Source organism: Mytilus trossulus, chromosome 9, assembly GCF_036588685.1.
Source record: "Mytilus trossulus isolate FHL-02 chromosome 9, PNRI_Mtr1.1.1.hap1, whole genome shotgun sequence".
NCBI lineage: Eukaryota > Metazoa > Mollusca > Bivalvia > Mytilida > Mytilidae > Mytilus > Mytilus trossulus.
In genome coordinates, this window is record NC_086381.1 from 71,556,555 (window position 1) to 71,567,061 (window position 10,507).

The 10,507-nt window shown below is 33.7% G+C and overlaps 1 protein-coding gene across 1 annotated transcript in view; it reads right to left on the reverse strand.

Moving 5' to 3' along the window:
* Positions 1-10,268, reverse strand: part of LOC134683346 (uncharacterized) — a 46,517-nt gene extending 36,249 nt beyond the window's left edge. The window contains exon 1 of the mRNA XM_063542595.1: positions 9,782-10,268. Within this exon, the coding sequence (XP_063398665.1) occupies positions 9,782-10,149 (368 nt within the window). The 5' untranslated portion in view covers positions 10,150-10,268. The remainder of the gene's footprint in view (positions 1-9,781) is intronic.
* Between the last annotated feature and the right edge of the window lie 239 nt (positions 10,269-10,507).

The following is a 10,507-nucleotide window of genomic DNA, read 5'->3' on the forward strand; positions in this document are numbered from 1 at the left end:
GTTTTTGAGTTATATGCCAAAAACTGCATTTTACCCCTATGTTCTATTTTTAGCTGTGGCGGCCATCTTGGTTGGTTGACCAGGTCACGCCACACATTTTTTAAACTAGATACCCCAAAGATGATTGTGGCCAAGTTTGGATTAACTTGGCCCAGTAGTTTCAGAGGAGAAGATTTTTGTAAAAGATTACTTTAATTTACGAAAAATGGTGAAAAATTTACTATAAAGGGCAATAACTCCTAAACGGGTCAACTGACCATTTTGGTCATTTTGACTTATTTGTAGATCTTACTTTGCTGAACATTATTGCTGTTAACAGTTTATCTCTATCTATAATAATATTCAAGATAAAAACCAAAAACAGCAAAATTTCCTTAAAATTACCAATTCAGGGGCAGCAACCCAACAACCGATTGACCGATTCATCTGAAAATTTCAGGGCAGATGGATCTTGACCTGATAAACATATTTACCCCATGTCAAATTTGCTCTAAATGCTTTGGTTTTTGAGTTATAAGCCAAAAACTGCATTTTACCCCTATGTTCTATTTTTAGCCCTGGCGGCCATCTTGGTTGGTTGACCGGGTCACGCCACACATTTTTTAAACTAGATACCCCAATGATGATTGTGGCCAAGTTTGGTTTGATTTGGCCCAGTAGTTTCAGAGGAGAAGATTTTTGTAAAAGTTAACGACGACGGACGACGGACGACAGACGACGGACGACGGACGACGGACGCAAAGTGATGGGAAAAGCTCACTTGGCCCTTCGGGCCAGGTGAGCTAAAAAAAAATGTCTTTTTGTAAATAATTTTAAGCCATTTTTTTTCAAATTGGGATTCTTCTCCAGAGGAAAAAGCCTTTATTCTCCACTAATTTAAGGCAAACAATATCACTGCATACACATAATATCAATGAATATAGTTGACCTACATGTACATTTGTCACTGGTATTAAAGTCTAAAAGAGATAATCCTAGCTGCAATTACGATTATCCCAATATGGGGACGGCAGATATAGGTAAAATCTTTACAGTCATTTTTCTCAAATGTAGCATGTTTTTGTCAATAGTTACTCAGCTGCAGGTTTTTCTATACCATTACATCATATTTGAATCGTAACCGTGGACTGGAATTGTCTAAGCGCTTTGAAAATTGCCGTTGAAATATTCGAGATGATAATCGTAACTTGGAAAAAAGATAATTGAATTATGGCATTAAAAAATTTGAAGATAATCGTCACTGGATCATAGTGTTTTATTGATATTGACAATAAGAACGTATATCGGATAGCACATGATGAAATTATGCGTGATGAATTAATCACGTTTCAACATCTTATGATATATCTTGTTTGTGCATACATGTATATTATTAATAGTTCTAATGAAAACAGCTACATATTATTATATCATACAATTGGAAGGGTGAACAAGCTTCAAGAAATTTGGATATGGGAAAAACACGAACTATGTTAAATTAAAGAAAACTCCAAGAACTAGGAATGTCATAAAATATTGGAATGAGCGAGGAGGAAATTTTAAAGGAAGTTATGATATATGGCAATAATTGTCGGGGGAAACGCATGTGTCACCCTAAATCAGATTTGTGATTGATAAAACTGAGAATGGTTATGTTGATAACATTCTGAAAATTATATGAAACTAACCATGCTAACCCTTGTTATTTGTTTTGCACGAATACAATTGAAAAAAAAAATAATCTCTAATACTTGTTTCGTAGGTGACTGTTTTGTAGTGGACATGTTTACATGTTTTATTGTCCCCCCCCCCCACACAATCTCTATATTGCAATAGTAACACAAGTGTGCACACGCTGAAATGTCTCGCCTTCTTTACTTATCATAGATATAAAAATATGTTGATAGACCAAATATAAAGCTTTATTACAACTCTCACATAAACTCAACATTAAAAAAGAAAACAAAACATTGATCAATGAACCATGAAAATGAGGTCAAGGTCAGATGAACCATGCCAGGCTGAAATGTACAGCTAACAATTCTTCAATACAAACTAGAGGCTCCAAAGAGCCTGTGTCGCTCACCTTGGTCTATGTGAATATCAAACAAAGGAAGCATATGGATTCATGACAAAATTGTGTTTTGGTGATGGTGATGTGTTTGTAAATCTTACTTTACTAGTCTTGCTGCTTACATTTGAACTTGGCCCAGTAGTTTCAGTGGAAAATGTAAATAAAAATTTACAAATTTTATGAAAATTGTTAAAAATTGACTATAAAGGACAATAACTCCTTAGGGGGTCAATTGACAATTTCGGTCATGTTGACTTATTTGTAAATCTTACTTTGCTGAACATAATTGCTGTTTACAGTTTATCTCTATCTATAATAAAATTTAAGATAATAACCAAAAACAGCAAAATTTCCTTAAAATTACCGATTTAGGGGCAGCAACCCAACAATGGGTTGTCAGATTCATCTGAAAATTATAGGGCAGATAGATCTTGATCTGATTAATAATTTTACCATGTGTTGGATTTGCTCTAAATGCTTTGGTTTTTGAGTTATAAGCCAAAAACTGCATTTTACCCCTATGTTCTATTTTTAGCTGTGGCGGCCATCTTGATTTGATAGTCGGGTCACCGGACACATTTTTAAAACAAGATACCCCAAAGATGATGATTGCCAAGTCTGGATTAATTTGGCCCAGTAGTTTCAGAGGAGAAGATTTTTGTAAAAGATAACTAAGATTTACGAAAATGGTTAAAAATTGACTATAAAGGACAATAACTCCTAAACGGGTCAACTGACCATTTCGGTCATGTTGACTTATTTGTAAATCCTACTTTACTAAACATTATTGCTGTTTACAGTTTATCTCTATCTATAATAATATTCAAGATAATAACCAAAAACTGCAAAATTTCCACAAAATTACCAATTCAGGGGCAGCAACCCAACAACGGGTTGACAGATTCATCTGAAAATTTCAGGGCAGATAGATCTTGACCTGATAAACATTTTTACTCCATGTCAGATTTCCTCTAAATGCTTTGGTTTTTGAGTTATAAGCCAAAAACTGCATTTTACCCCTATGTTCTATTTTTTGCCGTGGCGGCCATCTTGGTTTGATGACCGGGTCACGCCACACATTTTTTAAACTAGATACCCCAATGATGATTGTGGCCAAGTTTGGTTCAATTTGGCCCAGTAGTTTCAGAGGAGAAGATTTTTGTAAAAGATAACTAAGATTTACGAAAAATGGTTAAAAATTGACTATAAAGGGCAATAACTCCTAAACGGGTCAACTGACCATTTCGGTCATGTTGACTTATTTGTAAATCCTACTTTACTAAACATTATTGCTGTTTACAGTTTATCTCTATCTATAATAATATTCAAGATAATAACCAAAAACTGCAAAATTTCCACAAAATTACCAATTCAGGGGCAGCAACCCAACAACGGGTTGACCGATTCATCTGAAAATTTCAGGGCAGATAGATCTTGACCTGATAAATATTTTTACTCCATGTCAGATTTCCTTTAAATGCTTTGGTTTTTGAGTTATAAGCCAAAAACTGCAGTTTACCCCTATGTTCTATTTTTAGCCGTGGCGGCCATCTTGGTTGGTTGACCGGGTCACGCCACACATTTTTTAAACTAGATACCCCAATGATGATTGTGGCCAAGTTTGGTTCAATTTGGCCCAGTAGTTTCAGAGGAGAAGATTTTTGTAAAAGTTAACGACGACGGACGACGGACGACGGACGACAGACGACGGACGACGGACGCCGGACGCAAAGTGATGGGAAAAGCTCACTTGGCCCTTCGGGCCAGGTGAGCTAAAAATATAGTTGACTTAGGCCACACTTAAAAATATTTTGGTTTGTCCAAACCCTACCCAAGGTTAACACAGTGGGTAGGTAGGTAGGCTTTTTCTTTTTTTTTCTTCAAAAAAAGAAATTGAATTATCAGATGTTTATAAGTCTTCATGCCTATTTGATTAAAAAAAAACTTCTTCAAATCAGGACAATAAAAGAATTTGAGTAGGCAGCTTTTTTCTGGGTAGGTAGCGTTTGGGCAAACAAACCTATTATTTATTATGGCCTTATTGCCAATAAATTCAGAACCAGATGCTCCGCAGGGCGTAGCTTTATACGACCGCAGAGGTTGAACCCTGAACGGTTGGGGCAAGTATGGACACAACATTCAAGATGGATTCCGCTCTTAATTTGGATTGTGATTAAATAGTTGACACAGCATAGGTTTCTGACACAGAATGAATGTATTCAAATGAACTTAAAATTTTTGTTTTCTCTTAGAGCAATTCACTATGCTGTTGAATATTAATCCTCTCAAAAAAATGTTTGAAGAAATTTTCTTTTTATTTATGAAATTTCAAATGAGAAAAATTTAACCCAATTTTTTATTCACATCCCCCTTTCCCTTATTCCAAAACTTATTTCAATTAAAATATTCTAATGGAGTTTGCAACAATTACTACTCATTTAAATACATGATGTAAAAAAACTGCTTGTTATCACTGAATGGTAAAGATTATTTAAATTTATCAGTTGGTAGTAAAAAGTGAATATACATTGTATATTGTATATAACAAAGATTTAAGTTGATTCTGGACAAAGAAAGATAACTCCAATTAAAAAAAATTCTTGCAGATATTTCTTGCTTACTATACTGGACAAAGAAAGATAACTCTTAATTAAAAAAAAATTTGCTATTTCACAATATTGTGAAATTAGATATTTCTTGCCATTGCACAATACTGTGCAATTGAAAAGACTTGCTATTGCACAATACTTAATATAATAATTTTAGATCCTGATTTGGACCAACTTGAAAACTGGGCCCATAATCAAAAATCTAAGTACATGTTTAGATTCAGCATATCAAAGAGGCCCAAGAATTTATTTTTTGTTAAAATCAAACTTAGTTTAATTTTGGACCCTTTGCACTTTAATTTAGACCAATTTTAAAACTGGACCAAAAATGAAGAATCTACATACACAGTTAGATTTGGCATATCAAAGAACCCCAATTATTCAATTTTTGATGAAATCAAACAATGTTTAATTTTGGACCCCGATTTGGGCCAACTTGAAAACTGGGCCAATAATCAAAAATCTAAGTACATTTTTAGATTCAGCATATCAAAGAACCCCATGGTTTCAATTTTTGTTAAAATCAAACTAAGTTTAATTTTGGACCCTTTGGACCTTAATGTAGACCAATTTGAAAAAGGGACCAAAAATTAAGAATCTACATACACAGTTAGATTCGGCATATTAAAGAACCCCAATTATTCAATTTTGATGAAATCAAACAAAGATTAATTTTGGACCGTTTGGGCCCCTTTTTCCTTAACTGTTGGGACCAAAACTTCCAAAATCAATACCAACCTTCCTTTTATAGTCATAAACCTTGTGTTTAAATTTCATATATTTCTATTCACTTATACTAACGCTATGGTGCGAAAACCAAGAAAAATGCTTATTTGGGTCCCTTTTTGGCCCCTAATTCCTAAACTGTTGGGACCGAAACTCCCAAAATCAATACCAACCTTCCTTTTGTGGTCATAAACATTGTGTTTAAATTTCATTGATTTCTATTTACTTTAACTAAAGTTATTGTGCGAAAACCAAGAATAATGCTTATTTGGGCCCTTTTTTGGCCCCTAATTCCTAAACTGTTGAAAATAAAACTCCCAAAATCAATCCCAACCTTTATTTTGTGGTTATAAACCTTGTGTCAAAATTTCATAGATTTCTATTAACTTAAACTAAAGTTATAGTGCGAAAACCAAGAAAATGCTTATTTGGGCCCTTTTTGGCCCCTAATTCCTAAAATGTTGGGACCAAAACTCCCAAAATCAATACCAGTCTTCCTTTTATGGTCATAAACCTTGTGTTAAAATTTCATAGATTTCTATTTACTTTTACTAAAGTTAGAGTGCGAAAACTAAAAGTATTCGGACGACGACGACGACGACGACGACGACGACGACGCCAACGTGATAGCAATATACGACGAAAATTTTTTCAAAATTTGCGGTCGTATAAAAACAGACCAAAACACAAGAACTTAACACTGAACAATAAGCTGTGAAAATAAGGTCAAGGTCAAATAAAACCTGCGTAACAGACAAATAGATCATAAATCATTTCCATACACTAAATATAGTTGACCTAATGCATAAAGTACAAAATGTATTAGAAAAATAGACCAAAACTCAAAAATTAAACTTTGACCACTGAACCATGAAAATGAGGTCAAGGTCAGATGAAACCTGTCAGCTAGACATGTACACCTTACAATCATTCCATATACCAAATATAGTAGACCTATTGCATATAATATAAGAAAAACAGACCAAAGCACAAAAACTTAACTATAACCACTGAACCATGAAAAAGAGGTCAAGGCCAGATGACACCTGCCAGTTGGACATGTACACCTTACAGTCCTTCCATACACCAAATATACTAGACCTATTGCTTATAGTATCTGAGATATGGACTTGACCACCAAAACTTAACCTTGTTCACTGATCCATGAAATGAGGTGGAGGTCAAGTGAAAACTGTCTGACGGGCATGAGGACCTTGCAAGGTACGCACATACCAAATATAGTTATCCAATTACTTATAATAAGAGAGAATTTAACATTACAAAAAATCTTAACTTTTTTTTCAAGTAGTCACTGAACCATGAAAATGAGGTCAAGGACATTGGACATGTGACTGACGGAAAGTTCGTAACATGAAGCATCTATATATACAAAGTATGAAGCATCCAGGTCTTCTACCTTCTAAAATATAAAGCTTTTAAGAAGTGAGCTAACACCGCCGCCGCCGTAGCTGCCGCCGGAACACTATCCCTATGTCGAGCTTTCTGCAACAAAAGTTGCAGGCTCGACAAAAAATGATTATATTCATCAAAGCACGTACAATGTACTAAGGGACGACATCAAAAGATCGATGTAGGATAAAAAACTTAAATCAAATAGTTTGGGGGTGGGGGGTCAACACTGGTCAACATTGCTGCAAGTTTTGTTAATCTAAAATAGATTTTACATATATTCCTATCGGTCAATAAATTTTTCCCAAATTAAGGCCACGGTTTTTTATTTGTTGGTTTATGGATCCGCCGACCCGATTTTTCCGATTTTCAGCTCAGAATAAAAATAAAATAGACTTTCATGCTTTTTTATTCCCGCCGACCCTTATAAATGCATTTTCCTTGAAATATAATTAAAATTTTCTTTTTTTATGAAATGAAATGCATTAATCATTAACAAAGTCGATAACACTTTCTGTTGTGAAAAATAAAACACTTCCAATTTACGTTTCTAAAAATAGACAAACTGACCTTGAAATGTCTTTTGCGCAAATAATTTTGCGGAACGAAACCTGTGTTTAAAAAGTTCGTTTCCCTTATTTGTCATCAGTCCGTAAGATGCATCATCTCAGAGAAATAGACTTGTCCAAATGTGGACAGGTGGAATACATCAATTAAAGTACTGAATATTAACAAATCATTTGAAATTTTCTTGTTTCATAGATTTTAAACGAAAAATATTGATCATTGGGACAAAAACCGGATTGCATGACAATTGATTAACCTGATTTTGTCATGTTTCCAGTGGACGAGTCTATTACGTTTTTCGACACGTGTGTTGAAACTTATTTTTGTACGACGTTTTTACATTTTTTTCTATATCAGTTTTTGTGCTTGAAGATCATTATTCACCAAGATTTCTGGAATTGATTGAGAGCTACCCGAATCTGTTTTTCTTGTTTGTGAAATATTATAACGATTTAATTTCGTCTTTGTCCGTGCAACCCCCCTTTTTTACAGGAAATTATTAAACGATGTCATGCGATGTTCATAATCACTGATCAATAATATTTCATCGAACTGAATGTTAAGAAATGATGACAAAACAGCATACAAGACAAACATTTTGTTAGTAAGGTGAAATATATATTTATTTTGCAAATTTTTTCAGTTTTCAAAGATATTTTTTTTTCTTTTTCCGACCGACCGACCCGACTTTTTTATGGGAAAAATCCGTAAACCAACAAATTAAAAAACCGTGGCCTAAGTTAAGAGAGGGGGTGTGGGGGTCAGAGAAAAACTATGTGAATTAAGTTTTTCATCCTTCTTTGAACTTTTGGTGTCGTCCCTAAGCTGTACACTTATTTTTTCATAATTTTAAAACCAGATACTGAAGGAGATTTGAACCGTTTCGGAGTGGATATTAACAAAAATACGGTATTACTCTGATCCATTGGTGTGCTCTTTTTTTTGTCAACAATTAAACTGCCGTTATAAAAACATAACTTCTCTTGCAAACATTGAGAATGAATGTTGAATAGGGTGTCTAGGGACATGCCAATTTGGATATTTTGAATCATTCAGGAATCAATTTAACTTATTAGTCCTTCTAAAAATAGTATGTTTCTTTGCTTAAAAAATGTTAAATCTAATTTCATGTACTGACTGCACAAAAACTTGATTACTTGTAAAGATAAAAAACATTTTTTTTTAATTTTGCTGGGAAAAGAAATCACGGTTTTGTAGAAAAACGCCCATAAATCGAGAGATATATAAGTAAATTTGTCTTAGATATTATTAAAAACCTACAAGTTTCTTCATTTATTTTATTTTCCGTAAATGTCATCAATTAACTGTACATTTGCATTTTAAAACCACTGAAATACTGAAAGATGTTTTTAAGTAACTATTATCCGATAAAGAAATTACGATTATCAAACAAGAAAAAGTTCCATAGAGTTACGATTATCATCCCGAATTTTTCAACGGCAATTTTCAAAGTGCTTAGACAATTCCCGTCCATCAGTACGATTCAAATATGATGTAATGGTATGGAAAAACAAAGTAGCTGAGTAACTATTGACAAAAACATGCTAAATTTGAGAAAAATGACAGTAAAAATTTTACCTATATCTGCCGTCGCCATATTGGGATAATCGTAATTGCAGTTATGATTATCTCTTTAATACAGTGATTTGTATTGCTAATAGTATTAAAAAAACAGACCAAACAAGAATGTTTCTATAGTACACAGATGCCCCACTCACACTATCATTTTCTATGTTCAGTGAACAGTGAATTTGAGGTAAAAATCTAATTTGGCATTTAGAAAGAATCATATCATCATGACCAAAACTTTATATGGGGACGAAGTCCCCTATTACAATAGAATATTCAATAAAAAAATAAATAAATCAGTAAATTTCCTGAATTTTTCATCACGTTCATTGTACTAATAAATTCACTTTTTTTTGTTGCATTTTTGAATTTCCAGATAGGCGCAGATCTAGAAATTTCCTTCCACTTCCGGTCTTGTTTACATGAGGCTTTGAAAAAATGTGTATGTATCAGTCTAAGAAAGGAACTAATACATGTAATACTAATTCATTTAAAAAAAAAATGTTTGTTATTAAAAAAACGTTACCTGATGACAGCGTTTCTTTGTTTACATTGAATATGATGTCATAACTGAAATAACTTCACAACTAAAATCCCTAACAACAGAACCAAAATCGGAAGAAAAAACAATTTTTTTTTTACAAATATATTTAAGTTACAAAAAAAATAATTCATAGACTTCGTCCCCATTTACAGGTAATACCTGCCTGTATGGACACAGGAGTACCTCTGGCATCAAACTGCTTAATACAAGAAAGCTGTTATTGTTATAAAGAGAAAATCCCTTTATCATGTTTGTGTAGAGATGTATTAATTTATTGCTTACATGTTAGGTTCTTTTGTCAGCTTTGAATATAATCTAGCAATTGTGGATTGAACCACTGATCTTTGAAACTTTAACTTTAAAACTGATGCATCAAACTTCAAGAAATCCCGTACTGAGTGAATGTATGAGAGTTGTTCCTCATCCAAATCTGTTACTGTTTTCATTCGTTTAAGTACTTCGAGTGGATCCAGGGAAAAGTCTTTTGCGTAGTAAATGTTTAAGCTCTCAAGATTGTGTCTTTTCCAGTTAGACACCCAGTCTGGTAAATCAACTTTCAATGATCCTGGGCACTCCAAAGATGCTTTTCGTTTTGGCTGGGGCATCTTAAAAGGTAAAGATGTCGAGGGTCCTGGTTCCGAATCCATCATGTACTACAAAAATACAGACGCGAATATCCCACTTAACTCGACCCCTGCTGTTATTTCGCTCTCATCTACTCAAGTGTCGAAGTATAACCTAGCGGGGGTAATCACATGTTGTATACAAGGGGAATATAAGTAAGGGGGAGGAAAACCAATGGTAATATGCTGGGAAGATCTTATTCGAAACTGTTGGGACTTTACCATATCAAATGAGTAAATATTAGAGATAATCGAAAAATAAATCGTATCGTGCCATTGGTTTAAAAACGTTTACGTCAAAATGAGTCGACAATAACTTACAACATGAATATATTATTGATATATTTGAACACTATTATTCTTAAATTAATAGGTCAATATACAG